Source organism: Globicephala melas, chromosome 3 (genome assembly GCF_963455315.2).
Source record: "Globicephala melas chromosome 3, mGloMel1.2, whole genome shotgun sequence".
NCBI classification, from domain to species: Eukaryota; Metazoa; Chordata; class Mammalia; order Artiodactyla; family Delphinidae; genus Globicephala; species Globicephala melas.
In genome coordinates this window covers 105,190,367-105,211,021 of record NC_083316.1, presented here as the reverse complement: position 1 = coordinate 105,211,021, position 20,655 = coordinate 105,190,367, and the positions used below count along the sequence as shown (strand labels likewise).

The following is a 20,655-nucleotide window of genomic DNA, read 5'->3' as shown; positions in this document are numbered from 1 at the left end:
CCCACATGCCGCAGAGCGGCTGGGCCCGTGAGCCATGGCCAGTGAGCCTGCATGTCCGGAACCTTCGCAATGGGAGAGGCCACAACAGTGAGAGGCCCTCATACCACACACAAAAAAAGTTAAGTCACTTTCCCAAGGCCACAAAATGAATGAGGGTTGGAGGCCAAATGTAAACAGGCTGAGTATCCAAAACAAAGCAAAACTTAGTATGATAAGTCAACCTCACAGTCCTGTGAAAGGCTCCATAAAATCTTTTTTCCAGGTGGTTTCTTAAAAATAATAATAACAACAACAGAAGTGTCAGGAGAATGTTGATTCAATTTAGTATTTCTAGAAAACCCTATTTCTATTTCTAGAGTTTGTCTTACTTATAGTTTTTGCTATTGGTTTGATTCCTGGGGCTATTCTGTAGATAGGCAAGCGTTCCATGGCAAACTGAATTCACATTCTCACTTTGCCTCACACTGGCCATGGGACCTGAGATATATTATCTAAGTTCTTCAAATCTCTTTCATATTTGTGTTCAGTAAATGGTTCCCAAATTTCTAGCTATAAATGCTTTTTTTTAGCACTAAAAGGGTATTTGGAGATTAACTAGTCTAAACTTCTCAATTTACAAGTAAAGAAAGTGAGGCCTAGAGGAATGAATGGACTTTAAAAAGCCTCTCAGCCAGCTCCTTGCAGGACAGTAAAGAACCCAAGCTGCCAGATGTGTGCTCTTTCACTATTCTGTGCTATCTCAAGTGGATTAATATATGATTGATGATCTCTGCCACCAGGAGGAATTTTCTCCAGTGGATATTGCATGATTATTTTTATGTGTAACCAGAGTTACAGTGCTGGGCAGAGAGGTGGGTGTAGCTAAAAGTCTTTTCACTGCCTATGAGTTTTAAGCTCTAGTAAATGTAGAGTCTCTTGTTGCCATTTGTGTGACTCCCATTTGCCAATTTGGATCCACAGCACGTCAGCTGCACTCTGAAAGTTATGCAACTATCATTTTGATGGCTTCACTGTCTTCTGAAGCTTTGCTGCAGACTTGAATGAGTCATCATGCTTCACAGATTTCCCTCAGTTAAACATCTCCGTGGAGATTACCATAGGGGGCAATTGCTTATGATTACTCCTGCCAACTGAACTCCTAAAATGCATTGAGATCTCTGTGGCATGGCCCAGGGCTCTCTACTTGGCTCTGATATATTCAAAGTTTTAGCATTAATGTGGATAAAAATATAGAAGGCTTGCTGAACCAACATATGGATGACACAAAGATGGTGAGCACAATGAATATGATAATGACGGAATCAGATTATAAAAAGCCTAGAATGATGGACCAAATGGAATACAATGAAATCAAGAAAGAGAAATGCTAAATTCTTAGACTGGGGTGCAAAATTTTAAAACTGTACAAGAGCAGAATGGGAATTTACGTTTGACATAACATTTGACATAACATGGCATAGGTAAATTTCTACCTTGGTATAGATAAAAATGCCTGAGAGTTTCAGCTGACTGTGAATTTGGTATGAGTCAACAGTTATGTGGTGGCAAAAAGGATCGTTTCATCTTGGGCTGCCTTATAACATGTGCTTCTCAGAATGAAATAAATCATAATTTGGTTTTACTCATTTTAGTCAGCCACATATGGGCTATTATTTTCCTTTCTATGCAGCAGGGACATAGTTAAACTGAAGAGCATCCAGAATGTTTGATAAGAACAAGAGATGATTCAAAACGTATGACAAGATGAAGGGTGGTTGAAGGAAGTGGAGTTTTTTATCCTTGGGGAATAATGGTAACTGTCAAAAACGCTGAAGGAGATGAAATTTGACCATACTTTCAAGCTGACATGTTAGCCTGACATAGTTTCATGGATGCTGGTAGAAGTTCATTACTCACAGCAATCATAGTACCCAGTGTATCAACACTTCCCGGTGTCAGTTTCTTAGCCCAGTTCCCACAGGGCAATGCAAATCAGACCAGTTAATGCTTGCACACACAGTGGGCTGCCTTATAGGAGAGGAACCCCGAGTTAGGAAATCCCAATATTTTATAATAGGCTACAAGCAAATCTGCCTAACCATCTTATTAGGGAAAAGGAGATATGATCTCTAAACAAACATCTTGGAAAAGAACAAAATGCTGTCAGTGACTTGGCTGGAAAGACATGCAAAAAGAAGAGGGATCCATGGAGAATTTTCATTCAACAATAGCTATATCTCGAGGGTTGTCCTGTTAAAGAATATTAGAAATCTGTCACTTCAGAAGAAAAAAACAGTGTCCAATTAGTGAAAATTGCCAAAATACAAGTTTATAGTAGGTTAAAAAATATTTTATATAAAACAGAACAAGCTCAAAATGGACTCCTTAAGAAGTTAGGCATGTTGAGGCAGAAGTCAGGCAGCCGTTTGTTGTGACTATTGAAGAAATATTCACATACCAGAGAAGTACTGAATTTAATGTTGTATTAAGCTCCTTCCAGAACTCCACTTATCAGAAAACAGAGGGAAGGAAAGAAGTGAGGAAACTAGGAAAAAATGCATGACAGAAAAGGATATTTCAAACTTGAAATACTTCATTGTATAACTTCTGAAGTTCTATCTATGTCCTAAGAGGACCCAGACATCTCTTTGATAAACCAGAGACAGGGCTAAATCCAAAGCGTTTATGAACTTTATGTTGTAATCTCCCTTGGTGGGTCTCTTCAGCTAAGAAAAACAGCTCAAAGATCTATTTGGAAATAAAGAAACTTTGAAGGCTTATCCTAGATTGATTATCCTTTGTCTAGAGAAAGAGAATCTTTGCTAAGGAATCCTTTATAATCTACCTGGAAATACTTCTGGTTGTCCAGATGCCTAAACTGGAGCTTGGGAATATCCCAAAAGAAAATATGTTGTCCATAGGGTTGTTTTTAAGAAACACACAAGTGTCTTCCCCCCTCCAAGAAAAAAGAGATTATTTAAGAATAACCCTCATGTCAATTAGCAAAAGGACATTTTTCACTTCATAGATTTATTAACTGCTCATCCTGTTTGAATTCATGTGCACACACACCACATATGTAAGATGACACAACTATGGGTGGAGATGTGACTGTGGGTATGCCATTTGACCTCTTTGCCTCTCTATTTCTTTATATGAAAAGTAACAGGGGGTGAAATAGATGACAGCAGCATTTCTTTCCAGCTTTGAAAACTCCAAAGAATCCAGGAAGAACTGCTTTCTTAAAAGCTGGCTAAAATTCAGAGCTCTAAGAATGTAATAGGGCGTAGAAGAAAGTAATGGGAATCTTAGAAGAAAAGAAGTGGAAATTCCCTTTGAAAGATGGTTTAAGGGAATTTCTCTGAGGCTAAAGCATAGACACATCAATCAGGATACTGGAAAAGTCTATGGGATGGAATTATATAAGAATATCTTGTGGTGTTTGTTGTGACAAGACATAAGTGTAGTTTATGGCAGGAAACTGGAAGCAAAAGTTCCATTCTATTATAAATTCATCAGGGAATCCTATTCTAAAAAGTGACTTTGGTAAGGGCCCCAGACTGGCTGAAGGGTTGGATGCTGACTCATCAGGCCAGAGCAAGCTGTAAGGATGGGGAGGACTTGCTCCTGAAGAGGTAGACACCTATCTGGAAAGAATTAATTTATTCTTTTAAGTAACAGGAGACACAAAGTTTAGATGGTCCTTCTTTTGCATCTCAAAACAAGCAAATAACTAACCTCTTCTGGCGTGGGCCAGTTTGATCCACATTACATATGCACATATAGGGATTTGAGTATATTTTCTGGAGATCACAGCTCTGCACTTTGTGATGAATCAATAATTGAGACATCCCCCTTTGCATAATTTGTCTCAGAAGACATACATCTCTGATCTCAAAAATCAGGTAGAATTTATTCAATGCTTTGGAGCTTAAAATATTTTTTGAAAAGAATTGTGTTTCAATATGTTTACATGTCCATTCTGAAAGCTGACCTCTTCAAACTACAAGTTTTTTTTAGGTGATTTATGGTGGACAAGTAAAATTTCTCATCAAACCAAATTTATCAATATAATATAAAAGTTTCACTGTTTCAGTAAAACACTGTGAGATGAGACAAGCCTCTTAGATAGCGTTATCCACCAGAGGGCAGAAAGCAGAAGCAAGAAAAACTATAATTGTACAGCCTGTGGAACGAAAACCACATTCACAGAATGATAGACAAGATGAAAAGGCATAGGGCTATGTACCAGATGAAGGAACAAGATAAAACCCCAGAAAAGCAACCAAATGAAGTGGAGATAGGCAAGCTTCCAGAAAAAGAATTCAGAATAATGACAGTGAAGATGATTCAGGACCTCAGAAAAAAAATGGAGGCAAAGATTGAGAAGATGAAAGAAATGTTTAACAGGGCTTCCCTGGTGGCACAGTGGTTGAGAGTCCACCTGCAAATGCAGGAGACACGGGTTCGTGCCCTGGTCCGGGAAGATCCCACATGCCACAGAGTGGCTGGGTCTGTGAGCCGTGGCCGCTTAGCCTGCGCATCCGGAGCCTGTGCTCCACAGCGGGAGAGGCCACAACAGTGAGAGGCCCATGTACCGCAAAAAAAAAAAAAAGTTTAACAAAGACCTAGAAGAATTAAAGAACAAAGACCTAGAAGAATTAAAGAACAAATAAACAGAGATGAACAATACAATAACTGAAATAAAAAATACACTAGAAGGAATCAATAGCAGAATAACTGAGGCAGAAGAACAGATAAGTGACCTGGAAGACAGAATGGTGGAATTCACTGCCACGGAACAGAATAAAGAAAAAAGAATGAAAAGAAATGAAGACAGCCTAAGAAACCTCTGGGACAAGATTAAATGCAACAACATTCACATTATAGGAGTCCCAGAAGGAGAAGAGAGAGAGAAACGACCCGAGAAAATATTTGAAGAGATTATAGTCGAAAACTTCGCTAACATGGGAAAGGAAATAACCACCCAAGTCCAGGAAGCACAGAGAGTCCCATACAGGATGAATCCAAGAAGAAACACACTGAGACACATAGTAATCAAACTGACAAAAATTAAAGACAAAGAAAAATTATTGAAAGCAATAAGGGAAAAATGACAAATAACATACAAGGGAACTCCCATAAGATTAACAGCTGATTTCTCAGCAGAAACTCTACAAGTCAGAAGGGAGTACCATGGTATATTTAAAGTCATGAAAGGGAAGAACCTACCACCAAGATTACTCTATCCAGCAAGGATCTCATTCAGATTCAACAGAGAAATCAAAAGCTTCACTGACAAGCAAAAGCTAAGAGAATTCAGCACCACCAAACCAGCTCTACAACAAATGCTAAAGGAACTTCTCTAAGTGGGAAACACAAGAGAAGAAAAGGACCTACAAAAACAAACCCAAAACAATTAAGAAAATGGTCATAGGAGCATACATATCGATAATTACCTTAAACATGAATGGCTTAAATGCTCCAACTAAAAGAAACAGGCTTGCTGAATGGATACAAAAACAAGACCCATCTATATGCTGTCTACAAGAGACCTACTTCAGACCTAGGGACATATACAGACTGAAGGTGAGGGGATGGAAAAAGATATTACATGCAAATGGAAATCAAAAGAAACCTGGAGTAGCAATACTCATATCAGATAAAATAGACTTTAAAATAAAGAATGTTACAAGAGACAAGGAAGGACCCTACATAGTGATCAAGCGATCAATCCAATAAGAAGATATAACAATTATAAATATATATGCACCCAACTTAGGAGCACCTCAATACATAAGGCAAGTGCTAACAGCTATAAAAGAGGAAATCACAGTAACACAATCATAGTGGGGACTTTAACACCTCACTTACACCAATGGAGAAATCATCCAAACAGAAAATTAATTAGGAAACACAAGCTTTAAATGACACAACAGACCAGATAGATATAATTGATATTTATAGCACATTCTATCCAAAAACAGCAGATTACACTTTCTTCTCAAGTGCACACAGAACATTCTCCAGAATAGATCACATCTTGGGTCACAAATCAAGCCTCAGTAAACTTAAGAAAATTGAGATCATATCATGCATCTTTTCTGACCACAATGCTATGAGAAAAAACGTTAAAACACAAACACATGGAGGCTAAACAATACATTACTAAATATCCCAGATATCACTGAAGAAATCAAAGAGGAAATCAAAAAGTACCTAGAGATGACTTACAATGATCCAAAACCTATGGGATGTAGCAAAAGCAGTTCTAAGAGGGAAGTTTATAGCAGTACAAGCCTACCTCAAGAAACAAGAAAAATCACAAATAAACAATCTAACCTGACACCTAAAGGAACTACAGAAAGAAGAACAAACAAAACCCAAAGTTAGTAGAAGGAAAAAAATCATAAATGTCAGAGCAGAAATAAATGAAATAGAAACAAAGAAAACAATAGCAAAGATCAATAAAACTAAAAGCTGGTTCTTTGAGAAGATAAACAAAATTGATAAACCATTAGCCAGACTCATCAAGAAAAAAAGGGAGAAGACTCAAATCAACAGAATTAGAATTGAGAAAGGAGAAGTAACAACTGACACTGCAGAAATACAAAGCATCCTAAGAGACTACTACAAGCAACTCTATGCCAATAAAATGGACAACCTGGAAGAAATGGACAAATTCTTAGAAAGATATAATCTTCCAAGACTGAACCAGGAAGAAATAGAAAATATTAACAGACCAATCACAACTAATGAAATTGAAACTGTGATTAAAAATCTTTCAACAAACAAAAGTCCAGGGCCAGATGGCTTCACAGGTGAATTCTATCAAACATTTAGAGAAGAGCTAACACCCATCCTCCTCAAACCCTTCAAAAAATTGCAGAGGAAGAAACACTCCCAAGCTCATCCTATGAGGCCACCATCACCCTGATCCCCAAACCAGACAAAGATACTACAAAAAAAGAAAATTACAGATCAATATCATTGATGAATATAGATGCAAAAATCCTCAACAAAATACTAGCAAACAGAATCCAACAACACATTGAAAGGATCACACACAATGAGCAAGTGGGATTTTTCCCAGGGATGCAAAATTTCTTCAATATACGCAAATCAATGTGATACACCATATTAAAAAATTGAAGAAGAAAAACCATATGATCATCTCAATAGATGCAGAAAAGGCTTTTGACAGAATTCAACATCCATTTATGATAAAAACCCTCCAGAAAGTGGGCATAAAGGGAACCTACCTCAACATAATAAGGGCCATATACAGCAAACCCCCAGCAAACATCATTCTCAATGGTGAAAAACTGAAAGCATTTCCTCTAAGATCAGGAACAAGACAAGGATGTCCACTCTCACCATTATTATTCAACATAGCTTTGGAAGTCCTAGCCACAGCAATCAGAGAAGAAAAAGAAATAAAAGTAATGCAAATTGGAAAAGAAGAAGTAAAACTGTCACTGTTTGCAGATGACATGATACTGTACATAGAGAATCCTAAAGATGCCACCAGAAAGCTATTGGTGCTAACAATGCATTTGGTAAAGTTGCAATATACAAAATTAATGCACAGAAATCTCTTACATTCCTATACACTAATGATGAAAAATCTGAAAGAGAAATTAAGGAAGCACTCCCATTTACCACTGCAGCAAAAAGAATAAAATACCTAGGAATAAACCTACCTAGGGAGACAAAAGACCTGTATGCAGAAAACTATAAGACAGTGATGAAAGAAATTAAAGATGATACCAACAGATGGAGAGATATACCATGTTCTCGGATTGGAAGAATCAACATTGTGAAAATGACTCTACTACCCAAAGCAATCTACAGATTCAATGCAATCCCTATCAAATTACCAATGGCATTTTTTACAGAACCAGAACAAAAATTATTAAAAGTTGTATAGAGACACAAAAGACCCTGAATAGCCAAAGCAGTCTTGAGGGAAAAGAACAGAGCTGGAGGAATCAGACTCCCTTACTTCAGACTATACTACAAAGCTACAGTAATCAAGACAATATGGTACTGGCACAAAAACAGAAATATAGATCAATGGAACAGGATAGAAAGCTCAGAGATAAACCCACATACCTATGGTCAACTAATCTATGACAAAGGAGACAAGGATAAACAATGGAGAAAATACAGTCTCTTCAATAAGTGGTGCTGGGAAAACTGGACAGCTACATGTAAAAGAATGAAATTAACACCATACATAAAAATAAACTCAAAATGGATTAGAGACCTAAATGTAAGACCGGACACTATAAAACTCTGAGAGGAAAACATAGGAAGAATACTCTGACATAAATCACAGCAAGATCTTTTTTGATCCACCTCCTAGTGTAATGGAAATAAAAACAAAAATAAACAAATGGGACCTAATGAAACTTAAAAGCTTTTGCAAAGCAAAGGAAACAACAAACTAGACAAAAAGACAACCCTCAGAACAGGAGAAAATATTTGCAAATGAATCAACGGGCAAAAGATTAATCTCCAAAATATTGGAGATTATGCAGATTATGGAGATTATGCAAAACAGCTCATGCAGCTCAATATTAAAAATCAAACAGCCCAATCAAAAAATGGGCAGAAGATCTAAATAGACATTTCTCCTAAGAAGACATACAGATGGCCAAGAAGCACGTGAAAAGCTGCTCAACATCACTAATTATTAGAGAAATGCAAATCAAAACTACAATGAGGTGTCACCCACACCACTTAGAATAATCATCATCAGAAAATCTACAAACAACAATGCTGGGGAGGGTGTGGAGAAAAGGGAACCCTCTTGTACTGTTGGTGGGAATGTAAATCAATACAGTCACTATGGAGAACAGTATGGAGGTTCCTTTAAAAACTAAAAATAGAACTACCATATGACCCAGCAATCCCACTACTGGGCATATACCCTGAGAAAACCATAATTCAAAAAGACACATGCACCCTACTGTTCATTGCATCACTATTTAAATAGCCAGGTCACGGAAGCAACCCAAATACCCATTGACAGATGAATGGATAAAGAAGATGTGGTACATATATACAATGGAATATTACTCAGACATAAAAATGAATGAAATTGGGTCATTTGTAGAGACATGGATGGATCTAGAGACTGTCATACAGAGTGAAGTAAGTCAGAAAGAGAAAAACAAATATTGTATATTAACACATATATGTGGAACCTAGAAAAATGGTACAGACAAACTGGTTTGCAGGGTAGAAATAGAGACACAGATATAGAGAACAAACGTATGGACACCAAGGGGGGAAAGTGATGGAGGGTGGTGGTGGTGTGATAAATTGGGAGATTGGGATTGACATATATACATTAATATGTATAAAATTGATAACTATTAAGAATTTGCCATATAAAAAATAAGTAAAATTAAACAATTTTTTAAAAACACTATGAAATGAATTCAATAAAAAACAAACTTGAATACATATTTTTTTCCTGCATACATAAGTATCTGCTCTAATTTCTGCCTCTAAAAGCTGTTGCTTATTTTGTTTCAGCTTTAACCCTTAAATATAGTAAAAGAATGATCTCACTTGGAATGTTCATTAATTTAACAGCAGGAGTCAAGTTAATCTCCTTCAAACCCCATATTCGACTTACTTTCCAGTATTTAAGATGCTTTAATAAAGATGTCTCTTGGAGGGAGAAATGTTGATCTAGAACTTGGGGTCTCTTGGGAGAACAAACCAGTCAGAGCCCAGACTGAGAATGAGTTTGCCACATTTTTCTGAATCAGAAGTCAGCTTTATTCTACAGTGACCTTGGGAAAGTAATTTTTGTCATCCTGGGATGCAGATATACATGATAGAGGGCAGCTGCACTCATTATAAATATCCTGTAAGGTAGGCAAAATGCTGCACTGTAACTCCTGTAGCCAGGAAAGAGAGGGCTTCTGTGACCTTTTGAGAATATGCTGTTCACCCCAGGGAGCCCTGAGTAATTAAAACAGGGAGTTAGCACTTCTCACAGGAGGGATCAATTTACCCTGAACAGCCCAAAGCATTTTATCACCTGTTCTGGTCTCTTGCTCTGGACGATGGAGGGTGGAGAACGGGGGACCCAGTGAGGGGGTGGCTGAAGAAGGAGCAGTAATCTGAGAAGGGAAAACAAAAATAGAGAGGAGGATAAAGGGAGGAAAGAAAGAAGAGCAGGCTTTGGGAGGCCCTGTGGCACTTACTGGCAGTCGTATTCTCAAAAGCCTCGTGGAGGGCTATTTCAGTCTGTTCCCGTTATAGAAGCAGATCCTAGCGTGGCCCCGAGGGAGGGTACTGAAACCGGCCTTGACCACCACTCCTCGTGTCATTTTCTTTCTCAAGAATCTACAGGGATTCTTGAGAAAGAAATCACTTTCATTTTGACTCAGGACCTTTGGATGTTCAGCTCCACCCTCATCCTGCCTATGTGAGTTCCAGCTACCCCTCCGCTGTCTTCTTAGCCAGGCTGCCCTCCTGCCTAAAAGCCCCACAGCCACACCTCCTTCTCCTCTTCTGTGGCTTTCCCTCCTCTCTTCCGTTGCACGTATCTAAAACACGTCCATCCTCTTAGGTCAAGATAGAATTTATTTCAGAATAATAACTTACATTGCATAAAGCTTTATACCAAGCACTTAAACATGTACCATCCTCACCTGAGCCATTATTTCCTGGGACATTTCCTTGACTATCTTGGCCCACATCCGTCTCTCCCATATTCTATCTCCTGAAGTACTTGTTCACTGATCCACCTCTACAGAATCAATCTCTAGATTGATTACAGGAAGAGTTTACAGGAAGAGAAACTGAGGCGATCTATTCTAATGAACTAAGGAGGCAGAATGTTGACTCTTGCTATTTCCTTTATATTTTTCCATATTGTTTCTACATTTTTACTGTGATCATATACACCTTTTATACTAAAATTAGTGTGTGTGGAGGCATATATCTTTGTTAAGCTCCCAGATGATGCTGATGGTGTAGGAGCCATAGGTTGCCACAGTCATTTGAACAATGATTCAGACACATGTCTTCTCGCATTTCTCAGCTCTTCAATGAGGTAGAAAGTTACTCAAGAGCAAGAACTAGCCCTGCACTTTTCCTATCTCTCCAGTGCTAGAAATGCCAGGCTCAAAGCAGGTGCTCAATAAATACCTGAATGGGTTTGAATAGACTCCCCATAAAAATAGGAAAAAAATTATTACACGACATGGTACATTTGAAGAAAAAAGAAAACTTTATAATTAGTGGGTTAAAGAAAGATGTAATAGTAAGACAGAAAAAATACTCAGGTGACTTAATAGAGCACAGGATGATCAGAGATCAGCATCAGTGTTTTGTTTTAGATCTAGAAGCAAAGGATCTTTGAAGGCATCAATTAACTTGTAGCATGAAGAAACTATGAGGTGGTTCTCTTTTTAACCTGGCTCATTCTTGAAGTGATGTGTTCAGTTATAAATTCTATAGCTAAAGAAGAAATCTGAGTAGTTGGGAAGAGTCAAGAAAAGAAGCCAAACGTATATACATTGCCAGTGGGAATGTAAAATAATGCAGCTGCTTTGGGAAACAATCTCACAGTTCTCCAAAAAGTTAAACATAGAATTAACATATGGCCTAGCAAATCCACTCATAGGAATTTACTCAAGAGAATTGGAAACACATATCCACACAAAATTGTGTACAGATATGTTCATAGCAGCATTCTTCAGACTGGCCAACGGATTACCATGATCGATGATGAATAAACAAAATGTAGTATAACCAAACAACGGGACATTATTTGGCCATACAGAGAAATGAAGTACTGATCATTTTACAACATGGATGAACCTGCTTTAAAAACATGCTAAGTGAAAGAAGCCAGACACAAAAGGCCATGTACTCTTTGATTCCAATAGTATGAAACGTCCAGAATTGGCAAATCCATAGATTAGAAATTACTGGATTAGAAATTATTGTGTCTGAGAGAAAGAGGGATGGGAAGTGACTGCTGGTGAGTATAGAATTCTGGAATTATATTGTGATGATGGTCACACAAAATTCTGTGAATATACTAAAAGCCAGTGAATTGTATACTTTAAAAGGCTAAATCTTATGGTATGTGAATTATATTTTAATAAAGCTGTTATTTTTTTAATGAAAAAAATCAAGAGGGAACATGGGGAGGGGGGAAATCTGGGCAGAAAGACCATCAAAATGTTAAAAAAAAAAGAGAGAGAGAGAGAGAGAGAGATACAAGGGAGCTGGTTTACTAAGGACTGTCTTTTTAGGCACAGTTGGTTTTTTTTTTAACTTTTTTTAATGTAAAAAATGATGGCTAGCTGAGGAGAAAATTAGAAGACATAGACTATAAATACAACCTAAGGAGTTTAGATGCAAGCTTTTCCTATCAGTACAGAAGTTGGAATAAGAGGTTTTCATATCTCTCTTTTGGGGGGACTTAAACAGTGCTTAGAATAGGTCTTACATGTCAGAAAAATTTGTGGGAGCCCTTCCTGAAATGGGAGAGGGATGAATTACATGACATTTTGTGGTCTTTGCTCTCTTTCTCAGAACAGTTAGCCCTCAGTATTCGATGCCACTCTCTGCCTCCCGAGCACTGAAATAAGAGAGGAGACGCTTCTGTTTCTTGAAAAGTTTTATTTGGTTTCTATTCAGTCATAAACACACATTCCTCTTAAGACTGTAAAAGTCTTCTCCTCTAAACAATTAACTTTTTATTTAAAAAAAACGTTGAAGCAGTACTTGCACCCTATTATTTCAACCAGTTGTGCAAAGAAAGTAAATTCAGGTTATGTATAGTTACCTCTACGCATGTTATTAATATGAATACCCAGAATGTACTTGGCCTGGTAAATAGTTTTTAAACCTCCATAAGCCTTTGAATTCAGTTTTATTTGAAAAGTAAAATGATATCATCCTCACCCATATTTTCCAGGAATCAACCACCTCTTCTAAGCATTCCTATTGCCTTTCAGTGCTCTTTGCTTTAGGAGAAAACAAGTACCTGCTTTGGGTCCACTCAGCAACTTCTTCTTCATTCTTTGCCCAGGACCCAGCTTCCCATGAAAATAAAACAAACTGGGCGACATGATTAGAACAAGGAAGTCTCTTTTGGCCCTGCCATCAGATTCAGATCAGATCATTTCTAGTCTTTTTCTGTGGTCAGGTCCGGTAGGGCTTCATTTTAGGCAAAGTCACTATAGATGTTCTCAGTTGCACCATCACACACATTCAACATCATTCATTGAGTAAATATTGAAATTTAAACCTTCCTATTTTGGGTTAGGAATATAAACTTCCATTTCCAATATCCTCAAAAGTTCACCGAATAAATGAATTGTGGTTCTAGAACCAGATACGGATAAAATTTGAGTTGCTGAGAACGTTGACTAAAGAGAATCCTGCGCCAAGACATGAAGCATTTCTCCTCCTCAGGATGGGTTCCTGCTCCTGTCCTGTTAAGCAAGGGCATGGTCAAACTGCCCTTTCTCCAGGCCTTCAAGTCCGTCAGCCCAGGTCGAGGTTGGCATGCTCCGATACGGGTCCAGAAGAATCCGGAAGCACCTGACTATGAGGATGCCCAAGAAAATAAACAACAAAATCACAAAAACAAATGTGGTTTTCTGCTCCAGAGACATGCTAGAATCTGATGACACGTTCCCAAGGGGCACTAGGGGTGAAGGGACAGGCTGTCCTCCATCCATCGTCCAGGGAAGCTGGAGCACAGGGTCTCCCAGGTTCCTTCTCTTCCATCATCAGCCTGCTGAGATCATGGTGGCTGCACCTTGAAGAAGCTGCAGAATAAAGAAAGGGAAGGAGAAAGAGTCAACGCCAACGGGCAACTTTATTTCTGGGCTCACCATCATATTTTTCAGAGAAAAGAAGGAATCTCTACACTTTCTCCAAGGGCTGGGCCAAAAGAAAGCCATGTAGTGATAGAAGAATAGATGCCTAGGCAGCGCCTACCATGTTCCCTCTTGTCTTTTCATATCCTATTCAGGACCCCTCCCTTTGGCCCCTGCCATCCCCACTGGCTTACTAAAATCCCATTCTATGTCCATTTTCCCTCCAGCCCAAATGAAGCCAGAGCCCTTGTCTTTGTCTGTTCTCAACACAGCTGGGGCAGGTATGCATTTTCAGGAAGTTCTTTATGAAAACACTACCTAATCCAAATGGGAAATAGAAGAAAAATGAGGACCATTAACTGTGTACATTTACAACATAAAGATTGCTAGGTCTGTGAAGTTCAATGGAAACAGTGGAGAACTGGGTACAGAACCTTGTGAGCCTGTGTTAATGACTCCCTAGCCGTAAGCTGGCTGACTAGTATAGCAATACCCGTTCAGTCCCTCCCTTCCCACCACTGGTCTCCACTCAGTGAGAGCCGCCGTGACTCCCTGGACCAGTCTTCTCCAGCCTCGGCCTTTGTACGAGGCAAAGTATCAAGTCTTCTTCTCCTAGCTCAACATCTTATAATTTCTAGGCTTATCCCATAACTCAGGTTTTAGAATGGGTACACAATTCATTTGGGGGCTGCACTGATGGGCAACCATTCCAAGAAGATCCAGTAAATAACCTAGTCATCTTAATTCAAATTATGAGCCACATCTCCCTATAAATAAGTCTGGGGTCTCACTTCTTCACAGGGAAGCCACGACTAGAATGATTTAAAATTCAGTTTTAATTTGCAATTTTACCACCCTATGCTGATTAAAAGGCAGGTGCAAGGATATGGTTAACCCTCTTTGCAGCCTAATCACGTGTTTTGAGAGGCCTGCTAAAATATAAATATATACTCTTATTCTCTGACCCTTTCACCACCAACCCCTTTTAGATATACCAAATTGAGGAGACATTAGAGATGAAAGCATTTTGAGAACTCTACAAATCTTTATAAACTGTAAGCCTCTCCCTTCCCAGCATATTGTGTGGTGCCCAAGTTCCTATTAAAATAACTTCATTTGGTCAAATCATCAAAGGTCTCTATTAAATTGCAGTATTTTATCAAGGAAAGTGACACATTAACACATTAGTAGGGATTTGTCTTTGAATACTTTTCCTTTTTGAAGGAGGGAGAAATGTGGTAGATAGAAAGGAAATTGAAGGAATATCTTGCCGGGAACGAGGGGCTGCTAGAAAGGACTTGTGGGAAGCAGACATGGGTACTGTGAGCAGATCGTCCAGCAGGAGAGTCCTGGGGAAGGATGAAGGAGACTGGGTAGAGATGAGAAGAGCAGGAGATGGTTATAAAGGGAGATGGAGATCCAGAGATCCAGAAAGAAATGGCAACTGTTTCACAATTTTGCCTGGGACTGATCGAAATCCCTAGAAAAGCCTGCTTGATTTTAAACCTGCAATCAGCTAATCAATAATTTACAGATTTGGAAAGCTCAACAGCATGTTTAAGTTAAAGGAAGCATCAGTATAATAAGATGCAGAAATAGAAATAAATGTAATCACTTGGCCACCACAGTACAAAAATATTCAAAGACCTCTAAATTTTGTAAATGTCTGTCTTAGAGTAAAACGTCCCTTTTGGGTAGAAATGATTCTTAGGAAATGTTCACGATTGCTTTTACCTAAAAAATGCAATGTTTCTTTTAGATGAACAGTGGAATTTGGGCGAGTAAATTATTTCGAAAGATTTTGACACAACCGTCATCAGTGTTAATAAAAATAAAAGGCAGTTATTTTAAGTACAAGAAGGACCAGAGTTACTCGTGGCAGTATTTTAATCCTGACTGGCTTCCCCCATCACGCAGCATACCTGTCTTCCCTTTGCTGGGTCCATTTGTGTGTGCTTAGGAAATAAAGTCTAATTTTAATATGGACTAAGGAAACCTTAGTTAAAAGATGCCATTTTCAAAAGTCATATAATACGTCCCTTTTCTCAAACCAAGCTCCCTGGACTCTGATGTTCACAGTGTATACACCCTGAATTAGTCACGAAGCCCTGTGTGAGCAGTCCATCCCAGCCATGGTCCTTCTCACTATAGGCCGCTCACTTTGGTTAATTTGCAAAGAAGCCCTCTCTTTCTTTCCCCATACTTCCTCTATACTGCGTCATGATTCATCATTCTAAGCTCAAGTCTTACCACTCCTCCCCTCAGAAAACCCACATGCTCCCATGTCCAAGATCCTAACCCACCCAATAACCCCCTTATGGACCCAATACCCTTGTTTTCTGGACCACAAATTAGATCATATACTCTGACAGTGGAATTTTTCTAAGGTATTACTATATTTTCAAAATAAGTTCAAAAAACAACAAAGATCAAATCACATTTGGTTTTGAGTAAAATGACCAGTGGACAAAAACAAACTTACACGTAATTGATCTGCAGACACCCAAGGAGAGCATCCTGACTCTGTCTGCTCTGCAGCTCTACCTGACACCTGCTATTCTTTGAACACCTCCAGGTTTCCCACCTCTGAGCTTTGAGTCGTGATGCTCTCTGCCTGATCCTCTCCTCCTCGCCCTATTCCCACCTTCGGCTTTCTCTCCCTCCCTCGGGGTCCCCACCAAATCCCACCTCCTTGGTGGAGCCTCAGTCTCTCCCTTCACCCAAGGCACCAGGGCTTCCTGCTCTGTCCCCAGCAGCATTTCACCTGCATCCTGTGGCAGCATCTATTACAGGACATGTCTCCACGGTGTTCGTCAACTTCCCCTTACTAAACAACAAGGTCCTTGAGGAATTCCTTGCTGCTCTGGGGTCACTGTCTCTCTAAATAGAGGTTGAAGCAAATCTCTGGCCCCTTAGAGTCCAGGAAACTGAATTCAAACTTGGAGGTGCCGGCTGATACAGAGAAGGGGGAAAAAAAGCACATGTCATCCAGCCTAACTGGGATGTCAGACCATTGTGTTTGAAATAGATCCTGTTTCAAAGAATCACAAATAGTCTGGGTCACAATGACACTTTAATAGTCATAAAGCTCATGATTTAAGAAGCAGTTGTTTGGTTTTTTAAATTTTCTTTGGCCTCAGTGCTGATGGGTCCAAAATAGAGAAATCAGCTAGAATTAAGCACTCTCCCTATGTTTAAGGGGTCAATCCTTTCTTACCTATCTTGCTTTTTTGGTGGGGAAGGGTAGTCATTTAAAATATCCTAAATCCCATTGTCTTACATGGAAACTATCAATGCCAACACGTACCCATCTCAAGCTTGGGTCCTTCAGACTTTTCATCTCATTAGCATCTTATTTTACAATTTCACGGTAAGAAAAAATATTTTACCTGGAGAAAATCTATCTTAAAACAATGACGTGTTTCTTTTCTTAGTTTTCAAGTGGCAGCAACAGAATCAGTTCAGTGCATTTGCCCCCTTGTCCTGGGAAACCACACACAGGCATTTGATTTCACCATCTCACTTCTGTGGTCCTCAACTCAGGCACCCTCCCTCCCGCAGTGAATTGCAATAACAGCTGCAGTATATGCAGTACGTGTGTAGTCCTGCTGGGCACACAGTGTGTGTTCAAGAAATAGGTGATGATGAGCGACTGTTTTCTCTTTAACTGATTTTTGTGCAAAATGAGATTTATTTCTAATTTTCCAGGCAGGAATGGAGATTGTAAGTAAACCACCCCAAATCATAAAATTCAAAAGAGTAGCATCCCCCAAAAGAATGTCGGAATCAGTAGGAAGTCGTCATCCCTCAGCTGTTAATGGCATGCAGGGTACAGTGAAACAATGCAGTCTGTATTTTAAGTACTCCGAAACCACATAATTGCTGTACCTAATTTTTGAAACTTCTAGGCCACAAACCTAGTTATATGACTTGACATAATTTCAAAAGGAGATGTAAAAAGTAGTTCGTCCATTGAACAAGAACACTCACAGGCTTGTCCACTATACACTCACACATGACGGACAGGATACTTTGTCCCGCAAAGATATCCTGTGTACCTTGTTTATATTTATCTGGCAGCGTGGTGAGACCAGTCAGTAGACTGTAACAGGAAGGGAATTGGCTACGTAAGCGGGACTGAATTTGCAACGACTGGCAGGGACGAACTTCCTCAAAGTGCTGCACTATCCTGCAACCGTTCTGAAACTGGCTGTTGAAATGTTAACCTGGCTTTTAATGATTGAAGTAATACATATCCTGAGACTGACGCAGAAGAGAATCACTGTCGACTTTCTGAGCTAAAGGAAGCCTCAGCTGCATGGCTGTTTGTATAGCTGGAGTGTCTGGAGGCACTCCCCACCCTCCATCCCACCCAGTCACCCCAGACGTCTAAGCATCCCATCAACCCTATTATACATCTCCTCCCACAATTGGGAGCCCTCCCTCAAAGCCACCTCATCTCTTTTGGAAATTCTGTGGCTGAATCCAGTGAACAGCAACTTGCATTCCAGGATATATATGCAAAGATGCAAAATATTTCCTATAAATTCAAAGAATTCATGGCCCTCTTGGTGGCCAGCCAAGACCTTCAGGTAAAGACTTCCTGGCTCTTTCTAAGTACTTCCTGCGTTTTAACCATGACTCCCCCCACACCATTTTCTCAACTCACATAAATACATGGCTACTTCCATATTCCTCTTTTCCAAATACAGAACTCCTGTTCCAATACAACAGCCCTGATGCTTCTGAATTCACAGGATGGTTAAGAGTAAAATTATTTTGAACACTCAAAAAATGGACCAAGGCTAGTAGAAAGTCCATAAATAATGATTTTAAAGACAAGCAAATGTGGTCAGCTACAAATGTCAACAGGCAGTTTCAGACCTGCTGCCAGCCCCCACTACTGCACCAGAAAGTCTGTTTCCTCTGCCCATCCCTGCAAAGTCAGCCTGCAGACACGTTTGCTTGGGTTTGCGAGTAAACCCTGTTGTACCTGGTTCACCATGCTGGTCAGCAGGAGACCTTTGTCTTCAGCCTGAGCCCTAACCTCAGTTTTACTTCTTCCCTATCTTCATCTTCCTCCTAACATCTGCTTAAAGAGTTTTAAAGGCACTGCAGGGCAAGGCTGCAGCCTTGCTGAGAACAACAGAAAAATACCGTGCAAGAGCCCAGTCAGTAAATGGGGATATCAAAAGGCACCACTAGCAAACCTGAACTTTTAACTTCAAACGATAAACCTTACTGTTCTACTCAGTTTTCTTTCCCTTGTGTGTTTCCTAGTGAAAGAGAGTGCTTGCTGATACCTCAAAAGGCTAGGGCTGCACACTGCTCATCACCCAGGGACAGCAGGGGCGGTCAGCATCATCATTATGAGTTGTTGGGTTGTGATCCTTTGTAAACAAATTAGAACATCCCTGTTACATTTTGGAAGGCTGGATGTTTTAGGTGAACAGAAAAAAATATATTGTAATGGGCAAAGAGCTTTCAAGAATAATTTACTGCAGCTTAGCAAAGAAAAAAGCGTTTTACTACTCTTTATCCAGTATCTGTAGCATTATAAACGTAAGCATGCTTTAAAAATAAAGGCATCATTACATTTCACCCGCTCGCATTAACTTTACCTAGCAACTATTTAATTAGACTTTATCTGACAGCTAGATCTAAATTCAGAACTTGGATCCAGAAGGCATCCATGCGATCATGGCTCATGCATATATTTAAAGTTAGAGAAAAGCGTTTAATTAGCCCATCAGAGATACAGATTTTGGTCAAATACCTGGATCTGGCTGAACAAACACTTGATCCATTTCCTGGTGGAACAGTTACAGGTAGCTACAAGCATCTTTAGTTTCCATTCTTCCCAACCAAGCTGTGTTAAAGCAGTAGACAGTGGTAAGCTGCAAGCAGCTGCTGACATACCCCAGAGCTAAAGCTGTTGTTTCAGGCTTAGAAACTTCCCATTAACACCCCGAGTTAAAGGAGCATCCTCTTTCTGTGTGAGGCATCATTAGCGGCCAATACAGCTGCTTCACTGAGGCGAGCCATGATTTCGGTTCTGCCTCAGCAACTCTTCAGAGGATTCTGCTTCAGCGAGTAGAGGCAGTATCCTAGCAGTGTGTCTGAAATCATCTTCAAGAAAGCATTAACATTCAAAAGGAGTATGGGGGAAAACATCACAGGGCATTCCCATACCTTTTCAAAATCAAAGCCATAAATCTACCAGTGCTCTGTTCTTCTCTATTGATTGTTGACATTGTTCCTCTTTGGGGGTGTTAATTAGCACCTTGCAGTGACCAGCCTCCAAATTGATCATGGTTTATGACCTTCAGGCCAACTTAATTAATGGGAAGACTTCTGGGGAAGGGCATCAACTTAGCATTTGGGAGGTAAAGGGAAGACTCCTTTTCCTAAAGAAGACAAAATTGCCCTTTCAGAAAAGCAGCAGTTATGAGGGGCATTGAGGAAAGAACAATTAAAAGAGAACAAAATCCTATTTTTACCACCTGTTTGTAAATTGACTAGGTGGTAGGTCGCCAGATCCAGTGTCTCCTTTGGGCAGCCTGCATAACTGTGACCTTGGCAGTCACCTCACCCCACACAGGCCATCAGAGACCACTTGATGAATAAAGATAGACCTTTGTTAAGAGAAAGTTGTACTAATTCTAAAGATTATAGTTACACGGCACAATACTTATTTTCCTTGGATAGAATGCCTGAATAAATTTGGAAAATATTTTAGGATAAAATTCATCTTAAAAAAAAAAAAAGGTGCTTCTCTGGAAAGAATTCAGCCTAATCCTTAAGATGC

At 39.4% G+C, this 20,655-nt stretch overlaps 1 protein-coding gene across 2 annotated transcripts in view; it reads right to left on the bottom strand.

Moving 5' to 3' along the window:
• CTXN3 (cortexin 3) overlaps nucleotides 1-19,910 on the bottom strand; it is a 63,446-nt gene extending 43,536 nt beyond the window's left edge. The window contains exons 1-2 of one of the 2 annotated variants that reach the window (XR_009563294.1): nucleotides 19,624-19,910; nucleotides 13,007-13,796 (exon numbers count right to left, since the gene is read on the bottom strand). Coding sequence is in view for 1 of the 2 variants with exons in the window: in XM_060295459.1 (XP_060151442.1) it covers nucleotides 13,461-13,706 (246 nt within the window). In the remaining variant the exon portion in view is untranslated. Of the gene's footprint in view, nucleotides 1-12,704; nucleotides 13,797-19,623 lie in introns of those variants that run through there. The other variant, XM_060295459.1, reaches the window with a different exon arrangement.
• Nucleotides 19,911-20,655: the final 745 nt, after the last annotated feature.